The sequence below is a fragment of the Alexandromys fortis genome, unplaced genomic scaffold (genome assembly GCF_014885135.2).
Source record: "Alexandromys fortis isolate MF-2015 unplaced genomic scaffold, M_Fortis_MF-2015_v1.1 scaffold_45, whole genome shotgun sequence".
Lineage (NCBI taxonomy): Eukaryota > Metazoa > Chordata > Mammalia > Rodentia > Cricetidae > Alexandromys > Alexandromys fortis.
Window position 1 is genome coordinate 10,859,687 of NW_026067926.1, and position 20,907 is coordinate 10,880,593.

Below are 20,907 nucleotides of genomic sequence, written 5' to 3' on the forward strand. Positions count from 1 at the left end.
GTACCCCGAGTGCATCTGTGCAGTGCTAGGAACATTAGTGAGCGCTTCTTTACCTCAGACGACTGTGCAAACTCCCTCCGTCCACCCCTCATGTGACAAATGGCCTCCTGTCCCCTCTGCTCCTCCATGCTGTCTCCTGTCTCCATGCACTGACCTTCTTCCCCAAGCTGTTTTTACCCCCAAATTAGCCAGAAACTCCCACGTTTATTATTCATTCTGTCCACTTCATATTTCCTTTCTATGCCCTATGCCATTTTTTTTTCATTAAAATGCTTGGCAAAACACAGTAAAAGACTAGACCTTGTATCCTGGATAACCTCAGGAGTCCTGACAAAGGGGAGTGGTGCCTGGGTACAAAGGACAAAGCAATTTGTGCACAGTCGTTCTGAGGTCTACAGTACTCTCTCAAGAAATAGGCAACTTTGAGGGTATCTTACTCATCCCCCCCCCATTTTTTGTAAGACCTAACATAGTTTCGAACAAAACAGTTTCAAAGAGAAACTGTTCTCTGCATCCTATGATAATTAATAACAAATACCAATCAACTTGACAGGCTGCAAAGTCACCCCGAAAAAAACAAACCTCTGGGCTTGTCTAAGAGGAATTTGCGAGATCAGCTCAGCTGAGATGGGAAGAGCTACCCTCACTGAGGGGAGCACCGTCCTAGGGACTGGAAGCCCAGAACACACACAAAGGGGAAAACAAGCTGACTGCCAGCACTCACCTCTCTCTGCTTCCCGACTGCTGATACAATGTGACCCCCGCCACACATCCCTGCAATTATAACGTGAACAGCTGTCTCAAGCCCTGCTGCCATGGCTTCCCAACCATGCTTGTACCCTCAGACTGTGAGCCAAAAGAGCCCTTCCTTTCCTCAGTCACTCTTGCCGGCCATTTTATCATAGGGGTTAGAAATGCGGTCATGTGGATACCTCCTGCACACTGAGCCCATGTGATCTCTGGCCTGTATTCACGGGCATGCCTTAGCCAGTATCCTCAATCAGAGGGGTCCCTATAGTGGGCTGATGACAGGGCTAAGAATTGGGTCCAGGCTCAAATAATACATACATACATACATACATACATACATACATACATACACAAATAAATACAGACAATTCTCCAGCATATGTCTCTAAGAAAGTGAAACAGTTTTTTGCTTATTATAATATAAAGCATATTACAGGTATACTACACAATCAGGTAGTTACAGAAAAATCAAACTGTACTATAAAAGATATGTTAACCAAACAGAAAGGGATGAAAAAGACTCCCAGAAATAGATTGTGTAATGCTTTATTAACCTTGAATTTTTTTAATGCTAAGGAGATAGGAACAATGGCTGCAGAGAGACTTTGGATAATAGAAAAAAACTTCTGAATTAAACCAGCTGGTGTATTTCAAGGATGTGTGGAAACCAGGAGATGTGCTACATTAGAGAAGGGGTTTCACTCTTGCTTCTGCGGGAGAAGAAAAGCTACAGATACCATCAAAATTAATTAAGATTCAGTTTGAAAAGGAAAAATCTCTTGATAAAGAGATATGACATCTCATCCACAGAGGTGACAGTCCTACAGGTTGTAAGGAAACCTCATGAAGATTGGAGCAGGGTTCTGATTCTCTTTGCAGAAAAATACCCATCTTCAAAAATTTGAGAGATCTTGGACATCTAGATACCTAAAGAAGAAAAGATAACCATCCAGGAAAAAAAAATCACCAAGCAAAGAAAAATCTGACTTATGGTACCAATATCCTCTGCAGGGTAAAATTTTACTTCCTAAATATACAAATCTCCCTTCTTCTCAGTAAAACGATAGTCACGACTCACTTAAAAATCAAAGCTGACTTTGAAATTGCACAGTGGATCTTCTTCTCTAAATCCAAGCATACTGTTGAAGGAAAAATTCAGAGTTTCTTTCTCATATCAGGAGCCACCTGGTGTGAGACAAAAGGAAACTAAAAATCTTGAGGCTAAGGCTATCAAAACTCTGCTTCCAAAAATTCTACTTCTCCTCATACCCGTTTTCATCTCTATGGTATCTTTCTTTGAATGCATGACTATCAAAATTTAAACTTTCTGTTTGATATGATTAAAGTTTATGCTTTCTACAGTGAACAACAGATTTTCCTACAGTAATATTTGACGCCTCCAGAAAGAATATGGGGTCCCACAACAATGATTCCACTGGTTGATACCATTCAGAGGATAGCACCACTTAAAGATTGGCTTTGGACTACAAACTGCTCACAACAATTTCATGGTGGCTCGCTGAGATAATCCAGTCTCACAGACTCCTCTAGCCAGGACTTGAGACACCCCTGCACTTTCCCATGATGCATAGGCTGAATGATACAGCTCCCTCTCCCAGGACTTGATGATTAGCCCAAATTTTTCTTTCAGAATCCCCTAAAAATACCTTCGCCCCCAGGAAGTAAATTTAAGATTATGATGCCCACATTCCCAAGAGGTGGGTGGGTGGGTGGTTTTTGGTTGTTTAATGGATTATGTATAGTATAGATATGATAGAATAAAAGGGTAGATTATTCAATCTACTCTGAGAAGAAAAAGGGAGGATATAGATATGATAAGATGAACAGTAGATTTAATAATCTACTGAAAAGAAAATGGGTAGATAAAGATATAAGATAAAACAATAGATCATTGAATCTGCTCTGAAAATAAGAAGGTAAGATATAGATATGATAAGATAAAAAGGTAATTATTGAATTGACTTTTAAAAAGCAACTACTAATTTTAAATGTTTTACATTGAGTTGGACTTTTGTATATTGTACACAAATTTTATATATTGATACAAATTTGAAATTAATTTTTTCATACATTTTAAATTTTTGAAATACATTTTAAATTTTAAAAATTAATTTTGTACATACATTTCTAATCTTGTTCAAGGTATTACACTTATATAACTCATTTAATAATGTGATGTAAATTTCTAGTCCTTGAAAATTATTATTACCAACTGTTTAGGATAATAAGAAAATATAAGTTAGTAGTTAATCACCTATATAAGCAAGCTTGTAGTCACATTAGGTATGTTTTTAAAGTCAAGCAAAGATATTTAGATAGATAGGTCATCTTCAAACACTTCAGAGATCTACAAAATATGGCATTTAAGATGTTTTAATAACCTAGGTTCTTCTTTTTTATGACAATAAGACATATATGCTCCTGGCAGAACCAATGTACTTCAGAGAAGACAATGGGCATCAAAGAAACTCCATGTGAAGCTTACATTCTTTGAGGCAAAAATAAGCCACTGGACAAGAAAATGCCCTGCCTCAACTGCTTATCATATGCTATCCTAATTAGAACATAAAATATCCTGCTTCACAGAAAAGCCTGTCAGATATGCTAGGCCTGTAGACAAAAGGTGGATGCCAATGTTGCAGAGGAACTTTGGGTGGTTGTCTAGGTATTCAGCTGTTTCTGTCATTACATTTTTTTGGAAGATTATTTCCTTCTTGGGTCTCTGAGGGAGTTGAAGATTAGATAGCTATAGTTTATCAGATGCAAAAGCAAGTTAGGATAGAAAGTAAATTAGGTATAAGATTTTGGACTCACCAAGATACAATAGGTATGAAATATTTTCTCTGAATTTGTAAAATGCCAATGGACTAGACATCATTGATGTATTTATTGTCTGTATATATTATATATAGTTATTGTACTTATTGCAGATAGTTTTCTTATAAACTAACATAGCCTTTTTATTTTAAACAAAGAGGGGAAATGTAGTGGAATTTCAATTGTATTTTAATAAATAAAGCCAACCTGGAGATCTGAAAAGCAAAGCAGCAAGCCCCTGGCTCTTACCTCAACTTCAGTCTAAAATGATGATCCTACCTCCAGAAATCTCAGAATGAGACTACGTGTTGAGAGTTTTTTCGTCCCATTTTATTTTATTTTATTGAGACAAGGTTTCTCTGTGGCTTTGGTGCCTTTCCTGGAACTAGCTCTTGTAGACCAGGCTGGCCTTGAACTCCCAGAGATCTGCAAGCCTCTGCCTCCTGAGTGCTGGGATTAAAGGCATGTGCCACCACCACCCAACTATTCTCTCATACCATTTTCTTTTCTTTTCTTTCTTTTTTTTTTTTTTTTTTTTTTTTTTTTTTTTTTTTTTTTTTTTTTTTTTTTTTTTTTTTTNTTTTTGGTTCCTGTCCTGGAACTAGCTCTTGTAGACCAGGCTGGCCTTGAACTCCCAGAGATCCACCTGCCTCTGCCTCCCGAGTGCTGGGATTAAAGGTGTGCGCCACCACCACCCGGCTCTCATATCATTTTCTATTCCTCTCTAGGTCTGGGATTAAAGGCATGCACCACCCAGTTTCTATGGCAACTAGTGCAGCTACTGGGATTAGAGGTGCTTGTCATTGTGGCTACTAGTGTTAAAGATGTATGTTACCATTACCTGGTCTGTAAAGCTGACCAGTGGGGCTGTTTTACTCTCAGATCTTCGGGCTCATTATTCTGTTTCAGAATGCAAAGGGACATGAACCAGGCATCTGTTTCCAGCACAGTCAGCTAGCACATACCTTTGACAGCTGGCCTCTCTGTAATGCTGTTAATGCTGGCATTCCAGATGCCTTTAGCTTGAAAGAAGTTATTAATATGGCTTGTCTTTCATTAATTCCTTCATGACTTGCTATTTTTAATGATTGTTTATTTACTGCATTGCGACCATGCACATACACATATAAGGAGCTCAGAGGACAACTTGCAGGAGTCAGTTTTCTTCTTCCACCATGTGAGTCCCATGGATCAAACTCGGGTAGCCAAGTTTGGCAGCAACCGTCTCAACAGCCCATGGCTTATCTTAAAACCTCTGTGAAGGGTGTGTGTGTGTGTGTATGTATGTGTGTGTGTTGGCTCTGTACATGTCTGAGAGTCAGAGTGATGATGTCCACAAGAGAGAGACCTGCCTCAGAGCCATTGCCTAGGCCGTCCTCCCTCTTCCCCTTCATAACGGCTATGAGCTCTTGTGCTCTGGGCCCCCGTTCTCTCGCCTACACCTTCCCCCATCATTTCCAATCACCATCCCCAAGTCCTGTCAATCTCTCAGTCCTGACCTCTTGCCCACATGTCTCTTCACGTGCTGACTCATCTCTGAGGAACTCTTAGATGAGTTCATGCCTCATATGCCCCCATGTCTGCATGCTCCAGAGAGTCCACTGTCATGCCCCAGTATCAACCGTTTAAATCCTTGTAATAGTTTCCTACCATCATCCTCAGTGTGTAAATACCAAATTAGCATATCCTTGAGTTGTATTAGAATTCTTGACTTTAAAATGGCTGTTTAAGTTGCTAATTTTAGTTTCATAAAACATCATTAATTTTGGCTTGGGACTAGGATGGAATATCTAACAATTTCTGAAATGGCACATATATGCTTCTGGTTTTTTTTACTATGTATTTAAATGAATATAATTCATTGTACTTACAATGATAAATTTAATTAACTATAAAGTCAAAATATTAATCAGCTCCAAATCATAGATGTTATCCTATGTTCTGCAGGGTCAGACAGTCATCTAAGATTTAATTCTTTATGAAAAAACAGCATATTCAATCTCTTTAGAATGCAGATATGCTTTTATACCTGAAAAATGTATATATATACAAAAAGAGTTGCTTTAAGATAAATTTATTTCTGATTTATTACTAATAACTATTAGATTATATACATAGTTTATATGCCTATATATTTGGGATCATGTAAACGTTTCTTTGGGTAAAGGGGATCACAGGAGATAAACTGTCAGAAGTCCAGGACTCTCCCCTGGGCCGGTTCAGCTTGTGTATACCTCACCTCTCCTACATGTACTCCAGCTGCTGGGCCTAGCACCCTGAATGAAGCTGTTCCCCACTATATTAATTAAGCTTAAATTCCTTGAGAATAAGAATGACAATCACTAGTAGCTGCCAGTCTGTCTGGTTCTTAGGGGTATGGAAATCCAGGAGGAAAGAAAGCCCATGGTGATTTAGTAGCGTGCATTGAGGCTCGTAAGTAGCAACGTTTGGTGTTGAACCCAACACTTCAGACTCTAACACCATGTTATTACGCGCTACATTAAAGGATCTTACAAACAGTCCCAAAGTCACATTCAGTGTCCTTAGGTAGAGACTACAAATGCATCCACACACACAGGAATTCAAGTTCATCTTTCCCTGTGCTCAAGCTCCACCGTCATGGCAGTGCCGTGGAACTTGATGTGAACACTAGACAGGTATGAGCTATGCCTTCCCTGCTCTCTTCTCTTCCCTGCCTCAAAGGCTTCCTTTGACCAACATGACCCATATAGGGGTCCTCTCAGATCCAGTACATTGGTGGCCATCCTAAGAGCACTGTGTCATTCTGTGGAAAGCAACTAAAAACTAGGTGCCATCTCTAGAAGATTCCCCAGCCAGCCATTCTACCACCTGCCAGGCTTCTGAAGCTCCCCTACCATCCACCCCAGTGACTGGACCTCATTTCATCCACCATGCAAGCCCCAGGCTCTGACACAAATCCCTGCCTCCAGTTATGGGCAGGCTTGAAGGACATAGAGTTCTTCCTTTGAGTTGCATTGCTGGCTCTGTCCTCCAAAACATCTTCAGATGCAACTAGAAGAAGCTGTTCATCGTACCAAGTCCCCTAGCCAGGATGTGTCAAGCCCAGGTTATAATAAAATGTTTTCTACGTACACACCATACACCACTAGAGGCTCCAAAAGCTGAGCAAGAGAAGCTCTCAGTCCTAACAAGGCTCATTAACACCTCACACAAATGAGGCAATACCAGCAATCAAATCTGGAAGTAATCCTCACAGTAGCCGGTGTGTTGAGATCCAGCAAGAAGCCAACTGGGACTCCAAGCCTCTATCTATACTGCCTCCTTTCATCCTGCCCACAGAAAAACTGTGTGAGACGGACTACTATTACTTCAGATAAGGAAACTTCTGCAGGGTGGAGCCCATGGTGGGTACACAACAGAGCCTAACATCTCAGGCTCACTAAACACGGGCTGTCAAGAGGCTGTGAAGCAGTAGCTCCATGGTCACAGAAGACAGAGCCTGCTTGACCTCACCGTGAATATTTACAAAATGGAAATAGCATTTACCCTGTCTCAGGGAAGAGAGGCTGACCAACAAGTCAGTGGCTTTCTATGCAGAGGGGCACAAGCTGTCCAAAGGTCAAAAGGATCAAATTAGTAATCCCACCTGAGCTGTCCTGACTAAAGCAGGAGGCTGCAAAGGGAAGAGTCTGAAGAAATTTCTTGGTTTGTCCCTCATCGTACACCTTGGATGCAGTCAGTTTAGGAATCTGGATTTAGCTCTGAGCACATTTGGAGTCACTTGGAAGAGGAATAAAGCAGGGTTAAATACCAGTTGGGGGCTGCCTGAGAGACAGTGTCCATGGAAGAGAGAAACCGAGCCTCAACAATGACAATGACTGGGAATAGAAAGAAGTGGCTGTCCCAGAAGGGAAGGAAGTGAGGGGACATGAGAGAAGGAGAGAAGATGAAACTTGATCCCTGGATGTCCGTGACTAAAGCTGCCATTGTTGGGACGGGAGTCACAGCCAAGAAGGAGCTAGGTTTCATTTTGTTTGGTTTCAGTGCAAGGTACTATACAAGTAGGATCCATAGGCCACTGCAGAAGGGGGAGCCTGGTCTTGTGGGGACATACATCTAAGAGTCCTTAGGGTCTCCCAGGGAGGAGACAAGGCAAGGGAAAATGTCCCCTCCCCCAGATGCAGCCCCAGTACCAACTCATCCACACCCAGCCTTGGTCACTGTGCCGCCACGGAATGAGATACTCCCCTCAATTTCAGAGTCTGGGGACTGTGGCTCATTAAGGTTTGGACTGCGTTAGCACTGAGCATCCCATAATTGCATAGCTTGCCTGACTCTCTGTCATTAGCTCTCTGGACCTCTAAGCCCCACCTCTCTATTGGATTTGCTGACTGACCCCAACATAAAATGTCTAGCTAACCAGGGCAGCTCTGGCTATGTGGTGGGGGATCCTGCTGTTCTTGCCACACCCGAACTTCTAGTGGTTCAAATGTCCTCAACCGTGAACTTTAAGCAGCCATCTCACTATGCATGAAATCTGTCCTTTGCGAGCACAGACAACTGATCCTATTACTCACACAGAGGAGAAACGAAAATTGAGGTCAAGGCAGAGGGCCTGGCAATGAGTCACATTCCCTTCATGGTGGAAAATCACCAGTCAGGAGCCTGAAGGGTCTCCGCTCAAGGAGTCTGAGGGAACATGGCTAGGACTGGGGCTCCATTTTTGCCATATCCACAAGAAACTGGAACCTGAACTTGATGCTATAACGGTCCTTCCCGTGCCTGGGGAGCCGGGGGACAGTATCTCACAGGCCTGGTGTTCCAAGGAGCTCTGCCAGGTCTCTGAAGATATCCTGTTACCCGTGTTGCTCCTCCATTGCTCTCAGACGGAGGCTTTCCTAGACATCTAGAATGAGGCGACTAAGCCCCCAAATCTGGATCTGCTGGAGACTTGCAGACTGCAAACACAACTCCAGATGCAACCACAGTCGTCTCCGCGCACCAGACTCCTGACCAGATGATGCTGTTTAGGCTGGAATTAGGCAGGGTGGGGTTGGAGCAGGGGGAGGGAGTGGCAGAACCTCAACTTAAGGAACTAACTCCAGTACCAAGCACTGCACTCTTAAAACATTTCTCTAGGAGGCTCTAGGTCAGAGGGAATAGATTCCCCCTGCCCCCAGCAAGGGAGGGATTGCCAATTAGAGCCCCTGATGGGTATCAGCCTTCAAGGTGGTTTGATGGTTGGAGATGACCATTCTTCCTTACAGATGCAGAAACAGGGATTTAAGGGCATCATGTAAGACCCCACTGCAAACTGTCTTAGTAAACATCCTTGGCACTGGGCTAAGTGCTTAACTCAATCTCAGTGGCTCACTTTAACCCTCAAAGCAGTCCTATGAAGTTACCATCACTGAAACTGTGTGACATTTGGGCAATGCCACACAGTGAAGATGAGAAAGCAAACCTCAGAAACTACGAGACCAGAGTCTTGATTTTCTCTATTATGCTGTATCCTTGGACAGTGTCAAGAAACTCAATTGATGGTCCAACTTCTAAGACCCAGGGTCAGCTTATTCCACTATGCAAAATTGTTCTTATGTTGTTTGTAAAGCTTGGGACCATCTAGAGCCCATGGTGTGCTGGTTACATCCCGAATCCTTCACTCATTTCTTGCTGAGAAGCCATGGCACGGTGTGTGAGACTTCAGAATGGCTCTGCTGGCTTGGGCCCATCAATATAGATCTCTGGTGATTCTGTAGCAGAGCAGGGAAGCTGGGGGATCACATGAACAGTGGTCCTGGGAGAGTAACACTATCAGAACGCTGAGAGCCTCTGGGTCTCCCCACCCCTTTACCGATCTCACCCCTGCCTTTGCCTCTTGGATATGGCCCCCTGCCTTCATGCTTTGAAGCCCACCACAGAGAACACATTTCTAGGTCTGATCCCAAGGGAATGATATCCCCACCTTGACAGACTTATACCAGGCCTCCAGTTCCTGGTACCGTTTCCTCATTCTTAGCTTATCCTATTGGTCCTGTGTACGATGTGCTCCCAAACTCCAGAGGAGATAGTCAGTGGAACACCATATCTGTTCTCTGCTTGACTCATTTTACTCATAGTCCAAGTGGTATTTTTATTTCAAAACCTTCCGAGTCTAGAATTTGGATTCCTCTGTCTCACTCCTTCCCACTTGCTGGGCAAAGTGAGTTCTCTGTAAAGGATGCTTCACTATATAAAAGGCACTAAGAACTAGTATGCAAAATCTATTGTGCACACTGGGCTGGGTGTTCTAGGATTCTACAGCAGAGATACTTGTGATAGTTTAAACGAGAATGCCCTGCACCACCATAGGCTCAGGCGTTTCAGTATTCATCTCAAGTTGGTGGCTGTTTGTGGAAGCTTAGGAGGTGTGACCTTGTTGGAGGAAGCGTGTCACTGGGGGCAGAATTTGGGGTTTCAGAGTTCTGAGCAATCCCCAGTTCATCCTTTCCCTCTTGCTTGATGTTCAAGAAATGTGAAGGCCTAGCTCTCAACTTACAGCTCCAGTCACCAAGACTGCTACCCGCTGCCATGCTGTCTCTGGCGTGATGAACCCTAACCCTCTAGAATTATAAGCCCAAAGCAAACACTTTCTTTTGTAAGTTGCCTTGGTAATAGTGTTTTATTATGGCAACAGAAAAGAAACTAAGACAATGCATATATGATCTTTATGGGGGGTGGAACCTCTTATTATACAGATATGTTCCTTCCACCGAATGTGTGCTACACACGGTGCATGGGAATTAGCAGAGTCATGAAAGAAAAGAAAGGAGAGCTTGGCTAGAGCTAGGATATCCCTGTTTCCTACCCTCGTAGCATGCGCTCAAGTTCAGCAGGCTTCGGAAGAAGATGGCTCCAGACGGAAGGAGTATCATATGCCAAGAAGAAGATGCATAGGATCATGACGAGGGAAGTGGGGAGCTGCCAAGTGTAGCCAGAGGAGTAGCGGTGAGTTTGAAATGACTGAGGAGAGTTCTGACACGTGTTGGAATGCTTTTACTTGTGGGTTTATGAGCACTATGCTCCAGCAAACCAGGGCAAACCTTTCTTCCTTAGCACACATCCAGCCCTATCAAGGAGTTCTTACAAGCTATAGAGCTCACCATCAGAGCTGAAACTAATATACTTTGAAACCAGTATAGTCTACAGTTTCATCCCAGGTACAAGGCAGGTGCCAAACCCCACTAAGAATCCCATAGGAGAGACACAGAGGACCTCCTGCTAGTCAATGGAGCTGCTTTCCCCACCCTGTGGTACTAAACGTCATTTTGTTCTCAAAGGGACAAAACCATCTAAAACTCATGGAATGTTGAATCCAGAGAAACCTTGGGGGAATTTGCACCATCTCCCCTTCCTGGGATGAAAAATTTGAACCTTGGAGGAGAAGGTTTGTCCAAGGACACACAGCAAGTTGGTGGCAGGCTGGCCTCTGACTCCCGAGCCATGCTCCCTGCTGCACTGTGCTCTCCCACAAGAGATTTGATGAGCAAATTATAGACTTTCTCTCTTCCAATGAACTTAAAAGCAAAGGCTAAAACTATTTCTGAATCATTCTTCTTTAGATGGAAAGAAAATGTCTCTCTCAACTCTCTGAGTCTTTCAGCCAACCAAACCTTTGGCTCCCGCTCAGACTTCTCAAGATAAATAGCTTATCCTTTCCCTCCAAACAGCTGTTTTCTCTGAAATAAGAAAAGAAAGGAGGAAGGAGCAGAAAGAGAAACATATAAATGGGAGGCAGAGAGGGAAGGAAAGAAAAAAGGAAGTGGGAGAGGGTAGGAGGGAGGGAGGGAAGGAGGAAGAAGGAAAAAGACTAGCAAGCTGGAGACAGAAGATAAATGTCTTAGGGAAAGAACAAAGTCCCATTGCTAAGCCATGCATAGTTGAGTTCTCTTACACACCTGAAGCTCCCTAACAAAGGCTTGTCTACTCATCAAACATCTAAGGGGACTTGGGGGAGGGACATGCACACAGAGTCTGCTGTGTGTATTCATGCATGTGAGTGCAGGTGCCAGACAGGAGTCAGTGTCTTCCTTAATCATTCCTCACCTGTCGCCTTTAGACAGGGTCTCTCACAGAACTTGAAGAGTGCTTTTTGGATAGTCTGGACAGTCAGTGAGCTCCCAGGATGTGCCTGTCTCTTTCTGTTCCCCAATTCTGGGGTTACAGTCACCTTGTGGCCATGCCTAGATTTTTAGGTAGGCGATGAGGATTCTAACTAAGGTCCTCATGCTTACGGAACGAGTGTTAATGCCCACTTAGTCATCTCCTCAGGCCATCAGACATTTGATAAATTATTATTCCTTCAACAACCACTTATTGTAATCCTATAATATACATCTGATCATAGCAGGAGAACAAATGAAAATGAGCTACTCATTAGTTCCTGGGTGCTAAGGACACTAACTATGGATTGGATAAGGTGTCATGTCCCAGATTAAGTAAACTCATAATCTCACTTGATTAAAGGAATAAAAGGAAGTTATGTTTTAAATTATTTCTTTATTACAGATCCCTGCCATAGAAAATTTCTGGAGGCAGGGAGGAGAAATGAAATAAAAGCCAGGGAAGAAAGGTTTCAAAGGTGGGGAAGGAAGCGTAAACAGCTCCCTCCCTGCTCTGAGCCTCAGTTTCTCAGGCATAGATAAACTCGGAGGTAACTGCAGCTATAACATTCAATGCCTCTGTAACCCCAGTTCCCAGAAGTGTGTGGGAATTTATATTCAACGTCTTCTTAAAAATAACTACTGAACCACTCCTGTCTGCCTGCTCAAGGTCACACACTATGTTTCTGCGGATTTCTCTTGAGAAATGAGAGAAGGGAGGGAATTTAATTCTAGCTTTGATTGGCCTGCCTTTTGGCTTCAGCAACAGAAAAACGTACAATTATCCCATTGACAATTACAGTCTGCACACTTCACCACCGTCACAGAAAATGACCCTCCGCAGCAGAACAGCAGCCACAGAGCAGGGAGCACACATGTAAGTCATTACTGACTCAGAGATGGGCTGGCCTGCAGCGGCCCCCACTGCATCTCCATAGTAGGCTGGACAACCAGTGGACTACTCATCACTAGCTACAGGGGCACCCACCCCCGGTCATCTCAGACTTCTGGTTAAACAGAATTCACAAAACAAAGAGCTTCATGCTCAGTCAAAGGGTCAGAGGTGCTGCAAATCTAAGACAACCAGCCCAATAGAGAAGTCACTGGATAGAGTGTGAGTTTCCTGCCGGCAAGGACAACATCCAACCAGGTCCTTACATGTCCTCAACTACACCGTACCGTACAAGATATGGGATCTACAATCAATAAATATTTGTACAATAACTTTTCAGGAGGTGGATAAACACATGACCGCTGGAATAGTTGAGTGTGTGGTTGTACAATTCCCGAGAACACTGTGGATTAAATAGACCGGCTTGAGTCTCTTCCAGCACAGGGGTAGAAGTCTCATCCTAGCTCTGCTACACAGCAGCTCTGTCTCCTTTCCAAGCCTCGGTGTCTCATTGGGTACAGATTAACCAGTGCTTCCAAACCTCTTTACAGAAAGATTCGTTAAATAGCTGCTGGAAGCATCACAACCTGAAGCCTTTAGCTGTGAAACCCTTGGGGCATGGCCTCAGAGGGGTGGGGCATGCCCTTTCTATATCTGCTCTTGCTTCAGAGAGAAACTGAAAAAAAATGTATTTCACAGAATGTGATGGTTAAAATTGCTTGTCGGCTAGCCTGGGTCTGGAGTGTCCCTGGAGATCAACCTCTGCCCGTGACTGTGGGCAGGTTTCTATATGGGTTTCACTGCCCTAGACAGACACTCCTTAAACAAAAGCAGCATCATTCCATGGATGAAGAAAACAAGAGAAAGCAAGCTGAGCACCATTATTTATCCCCATCTGCTTCCTGACTACGGACACAATGTGATCCCACTTCAAGTTCCCACTAACCTGCCTTCCCTTCCATGGGCAGCACCTCAGTCAGGTTCTGTGGGCAGCACCTCAGTCAGGTTCCCACTAACCTGCCTTCCCTTCCGTGGGCAGCACCTCAGTCAGGTTCCCACTAACCTGCCTTCCCTTCTGTGAGCTGCACCCTCAGTCAGGTTCTCGCTAACCTTCCTTCCCTTCCGTGAGCTGCACCCTCAGACTGTGAGCCAAAATAAACCCTTCCTTCTGTAAGCTGCTTTTGTCTGGCATTTGGTCACACTAATGTGGAAGTAACTGATGCATAGAGTTTCTATGAGCAAAGAGTGGCTCGTTCGTTGGGCAGCACTCAGAACCAGGAAGTCTCACGGGGCTGGGCTGCAGCAGCAGAGGCAGTGAGCTCTTCCAGGCTGAACACACACAGGAAACAGAAAATCTCCCCGGCTAGTAATGGACTCCAGGGAGGGAGTGGCTAGTGGCTTCTCGTTGGTGAAATCTGTAGTCTTTCTACTGAACTTCACTCTGCCTGACTTGAAGCAGAAGGGCAGTCCCAGCTTACTGGATTCTGGATCAGAAAGTAGTTTTATTCCCCAATGACACAGCAAGGTAGACCCTAAAGTACTTGCCACTTGGACCTATGAACAACTCTGATTCCAAAGGTCCCTGTGAGTTACCACAGAACCAGTATTGAAATTCAGTTTAACCCTCTACCCAGCCCTCTCCCTCCCACAAACACTGACAACCTCAGCCCAAGGGGCCTCCCAAAAATCTATCCTGGACTTTGAGCAGCACCACCGCAAAGGCTGCTTTCCAGAAAAGTTAACCTATGACTCCCTTGTTTGCAAAATAGAGACAACAATGATTACATAGGCCACAGTGAAGGTTCAGTGAGTAGCAACTTGCCATAGAAGGTACTTGTGCATTTGAGTCCATGGTGCGACGGGCTGTGGCTAAGGCCAGCCCCTTTAGCTAGCTGTGAGGACCATGTTGCAATCACCACAAGAGAGACCTCTACAGCGTGAAACAGTAGTCTCTGCTACTGACTGCCTCTAATATTAGTACCCAACTGAGCGAACCAGACCCCTGACATCCTGTGAGCAGGAACTAACTTTCTCTGCAAGCAATACCCCATAATACAAAAATACAGCTCAAGAACATACATGATAGACAGGTCTCCAGGCCCAGTGGTTTTACCCCCAAGTATTTGCAATCAGCTTTGCAATGCTAGGCTAGGAGCGTGTGAATCATGCTAGCATCGTGTGAAAGGAAACATGTTTCTCCCTCTCTTGGACTCACTGACCCGTCAGAAATGCAGCAAGAGAATGAGGACACTGTAATCAGCTCCTTCCACAGTCCACAGCTCTTCTGCCCAGTCCACTGCCTGGACTTCCCAAGGAGGGCCTGCTAGATAAGGCCAGCTAGATTCCCATGTTGTGGTCATGTGATCTAACTCCTGCTTCTTCTTAAAACTTCTAGGGACATTGGAAGTTTGAGAGAAAAAAGAAAGATTAGTAGGTAACCAGAGAGACATAAAGGCTGCCAAAATCCGACCCTCACAGCTTATCCTTTATTCAAGGGAGCCTATACCTGTTCTGAAGGAGAAGCTAGCCAATCGAGGAATCCCTGTGTGCCAATAGGTTTTGCTTGTGTGTGTGTGTGTGTGTGTGTGTGTGTGTGTGTAGTGGTAGGTGTGTGCATGAGAGAGAGAAAGAGGTTCATAGTCTCATACGAAGCCACTGACATAAGTACAAATTATTCACAGCTCACAGATAAAGAAACAGAATTTTATATTTTTGGTTGGGTTGTGAACCTAGCCTTTAACAGTTGAGCCATAAAATGAATTCAAAAATAAAAAAAAAAAACAGATTTTTTTTTTCTTATAGCAGAGTCCGGAGTCAAGCTGAGGCACCCTCCTTACCACCACTCTAGACACTTGTTCAGCCCTAGAGCAGACTTTGTCCCACCCTCTTAGGATCCCATTGCCAGACCATTGCTGCTCCACAGCCCGATTTAATGTCACACGGGGAAGGGATGGGCAGTGCAGTGGCAGGCAGACTGTACCGTCTATACCAGGACTCTTCCAGTTGTTCCTAGTTTAAAATACTAGACTTTTAAAGAGTCTGTGTTTTTCTGTTTATTGGTAAGGTCACCCACCGGTGGGGGAGAGGGTCGGATAGGAGAATTCTCGAACGACACCTACACAGTGACCCTGGCATTAGCAGACTTTTGTTAAGCAATAGTCTCTCTACATAGCTCTCCACATAGTTTGCATATATTCATCTGATTAGCCTCACATTGACCCTGCATGGTATGTACTGCCATCATCCCCATTTTAAACATGCGGGGACTGGAGGAGAGATGGGGCTCCAGAATTCTCACCAGCCACACAGTGAACAACAAGAACAACTCAGCTCTAAGGCCGGGTAGCCGCATGGCCATAGCTGACTGCTCTTGATCATCTCAGGGCAGCTCTACCGCCAGACTCCTGACAGTCACATCCCACCATTTCTGAGTTTCACCATACATACTACGTGCAAAGATACAATCACTTATTGCCTGCTTCTGTCCGTACAGGAAGCTTTAAATTACACTTCTAATAGTGTTGTGCCCTGGGGAACATGCAAGAACTGTGTGCTAAATTTCTCCACCTCCTTCTAATGATGGCTTTGGGAGAATAGACAAGACCTTCATAGAGAGTGGTTAAATCCGTCCCACTAGGGAGTTTGGGGATGTAATTCATCCTTTTATTTTAAAGCATCACACTATCTTCTGTGTACCTACCTGCCAACCATCATCTATCTATTCATATGTCTGTCTGTTCATCTATACATATATACAGCTATCCCAAAACCAAATGAGCAGTATGGAAAGGAAGGTAAGGTGGCTCAGCATCCCGAGCAGTTCTGGTGGGAACTTGGGGATACAGAAAAGGTGAGATAACAGCAAGACATAAAACAAAACATGACAAAACAAAACAGGATTTAACAGAATTATGTCTTCTCTAAACAGCTCATCAAAATGCCTCAAAAAAATCAGGAAAGACACAGGATTTTAATGAATGCTGACTGCTAGGGCTGAAGAAAAAGTTCCTGTGATGATGGAGGGTCTAAAGGATCCAAGGCTAGACCAATTATCAGAAGTCCGGAGCACCGGGCCACACAGCTCCTTTGCAGATTAAGCCTTCCTCAAAGTTACCAGCTATCCCCGTGCCTGAACCTGAAGGATGTCTAAGGAGTGGATCTTTCATGTCAGTCAGGGCAGTCCCAGAAAAGCTCATCATGTATAGACCCGGCACCCTGGACTTCCACCCCCGCTTCTGGTTCCGAGCTCCATGGCCTGCCAAGTCAAATCTGCACTGGTAACTCTCTGTGGACTTTCCAACCGGAAGTAGGCACCTCCGATGACCACATATCTCTCCTCCAGACTAAATACCCTCAAACCCCTGTCTTCATACACTTCTTAAACCACCGCCCTCCCTCTACCCACACCACTCCATTCAAGGCAGCTAGTACCTCCCAAGGACCAGCTGTTACCAATCTCCTCCTGGGTAGTAGAAGAGAAAGACTTACCTCTGCCCTTGCAGAGGAATGGAATCCAGGTGGCGGCCTCCGGGTAGTGCCATCATGTTCATCCCAATCTGCAGCAATGCCTGCCCACAGCGGTCGGGACCCTGAAAAGACAGGCCAAGGGGGGCCTATGAGGGAGAAGGTATGGTCTCTTTTCTCTCAAATCTGGTCTCTAAGGATCCAAAGTAGGTGTAACGGAAGTCCTCACACAGGTAAGGCAAGACTCAGATCTGACCTTCTTTCTAAATCCCTGGCTTACTCTAACCCCCTACAATCTTTCCCTTTGTCCTATTGCCAAATATTTACCCGTTTTGGTGTGTGAGGGACACTGGGACACACAGGCCAGCAAATACTGTGCAGGACATCCGCATACTAAAAGAGCAGCCAAACGCATTCCACTTCAGGGGACGTCATTGAACCTAACAGCAAGTGGACTGCTCAGGGTGTGACCCAAGGCTTTAGTGACTTTAGGCCACTGAGTCAGGACAGAGTGGATCTTAGGAAAGGTTTTCTTTCTCTAAGCAGAACCACCAGCTGAGACCGTCTCTTCCCTATTAGACCTAGAAGATAATGCAAACCGACTTCAATGAGAGCAATTATGCCATCATGAACAGAGCGAGAGTGCAGAGAAAATTGTCTGGGTCCCTGACCACAGACCCTCTGAGTCAGCTGATCTGCGGTCTGACCCACCTCTATACTTCCTACAGCTAAGATCCCAAACAGTCTTGTCAGTGAAGTCAGTAGTCACGAAGTCCTGTACTGTCAAAAGTATACCAATGGGAAGAACCTGGATGGGGTTAGAGACTTCCAATGCCAGAGCTGGGAGTCCGCTTGGCTTACTTTAACCTGGCAGTAACAAGCTTCAGGGTTGGCCCTTCTTCCTCATAAAACTAACTGCCCAGCTATTGATCGCTCCTCTCACCTCACCTCACCTCACCTCACCTCACCTCACCTCACCTCACCTCACCTCACCTCACCTCTTCTGTGCTTGAGAAAGAATTTTCTCCACATTCCCTCTTCATTTTGGCCTCTAATCCAAGCAGAGAGTGGACTGTTACCCTTTTAATAGTAACACTATTACACTGGTCGGCATAGCTTACCAGGCAGGTCCTCATTGTAGCTCAAAGGATGCATGGCTGCATAGGAACGTTAAGGATTTTTCCTCTCTACGCACTTATATAGCACCTAATTCCAGCACTGTGAAAGCGAGCCAGCTGGAAGGAACTTCCAGCTCAGCTTGATTTCTCAATGTCTTATAACCCAAACGTCTGGTGTCTTCAGCAACAGAGTCTTACAATCTCCTTCTGGTGGGCAACCAGGAGCATTGCGAATCACCTGTAATGTTCTGGGTCAGGGAGGTCCTAAAAGCCCCAAGAACATAAAGAGTGTAAAGGAAAATCCAAGTTTCCCAGGGTAAAAGCTAATGTAATGAGATTACAATAATAAGATGACATTTTTATTTATATCTTTATTATGGAGAAGAAGGGGCAAGTGAAAATATTGAAGAGAGAATTTAAAGCTTATATGGCAGATTAGAAGATTGGGAGATGCTTAGCAAGCATCAGGGCCCTTTACAGTGTAAACTGAAGGATTCTGAGGTCAAAGAAAAGGCCGTATAATCCTAGAGGGAGCCCCGGATCTTATTCCAGTTGAATCTGAGGGACCTGTCAGATGGGCTTCCTCCATCTGAGGAAGCACAGTAGTCGTGGACAGAAACCGAGATGCACACAAATGTTTGAGCTTCTAGGATAAGATTCAGGAAACATGGCCTAGAGACCACAACATTCTGGCAGTGACTTCTAACCCATGATCTGTGCACCCTTCAGAAAGGAGCAGCGGGTGTTTCATTCATGGCTGCCCAACAGTGATGCAGGCGGAGCCCACAGGCCAACAATCCTTCATTAGGGTGTTCTCTTGAATCCTGTGTCATTTCATAGACAGGGATTGTCTCTTGGGGGCATGTGAAGTTTTTATATATCACTAACCCATTCACAGGCTCTATTTTTAAGACTTTTCATTCTCAGCATTAGAGTAGGAATAGGATCTACACAATGACCACCATATAGTAAAGAGTCACTGTAGAACCATAGCTTATACTAGTGGGGATGACGAACAGGTGAGAGAGACTCTCTGGAAAACCAGATAGTAAACACCAGGCATTCAACCTAGATGATGTTTATGAAGATCCCATAACATTAATTCTAATATCTAATTAATATTCATGGAGCATGAACTATGCACCTGGTGCTTTTTAAATATTTTACATCCTATTAACTCATCTTATATTACTATCTCCTTATAAAAGAGAGAAGTATGTACTGGAGATAGTGCACTAGAATCCACATGTGAGACTTGAGGACTCTACTGTGGGTTTCTCTCCCTCCCACCAATTTCCGAATAACCACTCTAAGGCTTAATATTAATTAAAATCTATTTGACCTATTAGTTCAGGCTTATTATTATCTAGCTCTTACAACTTAAATTAACCCATTTCTATTATTTTATATTTTAACCGCGAGGCTCCTGACTTGTTACCTCACATCTTGCTTCTCCAACAGTTGCTGGCATCTCTCTGACTCTGCCCTTTTTCCCCTGTGTCCTTGTTTGGCTCTATTTCCTGCCTGGCTATTGGCCAAATCAGCTTCCTTATTAACCAATGGGAATAAAACATATTGACAGCATACAGAGAGACCCCCCTATAATCAGAGGATAGGTGCTGAGCAGGTGAAGATGAGGCGAAGCATGGCTCCATTCCCTGGCGGCTCTACCAAGCTCCAAGGAACTTCACTAGAAGCCCCAACTAAAGTATCAAATATGGCTGCTACCCTTACAGTGTGGACTGCTAAGCATGCAACTATCACGGAATTTCTCCCACCAGTTCACCACCTCTTTATGATGCCCTTTCATCTCCAGCATCCCCCTGTACTAGGTCCTTCCCATCCTCTGAGCAAAGGTTCAGATAGTTAAGGTCAATCCAATGCATCAAGAAACCAAAAAGGATTCAAGGGGACACCCTGCTTCTTAGTGGTATGAAAGAAAGAATTTAAACAAGAGGATGATAAATTCAAACCCCAATTTTACCTGGTTAACATGTGACCTTGGAAAATCAGTATGCCTCTGTGACAGGGGCTCCCTTAACTATACCTATTGTAGATGCTCCCTGAGGATTAAGCACAGGCAAAGGGCTCTGACATTGTGCTTAGATGGTGGATGAACAAGGGAGTACCCTTTCCTTAAGAGCTGGAATTAAGAAATGAGGAACATAGGATGTACTCACTCATATTTGGTTTCTAGCCATAAATAAAGGACATTGAGCCTATAATTCGGGTTCTTAGAGAAGCTAAATAAGTAGGAGAAGCCAAAGAAAAACATATAGGCATCCTCCTGAACATTAACCTTCATCAGGCGATGAAAGGAGACAAGAGACAGAGACCCACATTGGAGCACCAGACTGAAATCTCAAGGTCCAAATCAGGAGCAGAAGGAGAGAAAGCACGAGAAAGAAACTCAGGACCGCAAGGGGAACACCCACACAATGAGACAATGGGGATGTACTATAAGGAACTCACCAAGGCCAGCTGGCCTGGGTCTGAAAAAGCCTGGGTTAAAACAGGTCTCACTGAACATAGCGGACAATGAGGACTACTGAGACATCAAGAACAATGGCAATGGGTTTTTGATCCTACTGCACCTATTGGTTTTGTGGGAGCCTAGGCAGTTTGGATGCTCACCTTACTAGACCTGGATGGAGGTGGGTGGTCCTTGGACTTCCCACAGGGCAGGGAACCCTGATTACTCTTTGGGCTGACGAGGGAGGGG

At 44.3% G+C, this 20,907-nt stretch overlaps 1 protein-coding gene across 2 annotated transcripts in view; it reads right to left on the reverse strand.

Moving 5' to 3' along the window:
• Insc (INSC spindle orientation adaptor protein) overlaps positions 1 to 17,852 on the reverse strand; it is an 85,288-nt gene extending 67,436 nt beyond the window's left edge. The window contains exons 1-2 of one of the 2 annotated variants that reach the window (XM_050143206.1): positions 17,779 to 17,852; positions 17,092 to 17,192 (exon numbers count right to left, since the gene is read on the reverse strand). In XM_050143206.1, the coding sequence (XP_049999163.1) occupies positions 17,092 to 17,153 (62 nt within the window). In that variant the 5' untranslated portion in view covers positions 17,154 to 17,192; positions 17,779 to 17,852. Of the gene's footprint in view, positions 1 to 17,091; positions 17,193 to 17,394; positions 17,649 to 17,778 lie in introns of those variants that run through there. The other variant, XM_050143205.1, reaches the window with a different exon arrangement.
• Between the last annotated feature and the right edge of the window lie 3,055 nt (positions 17,853 to 20,907).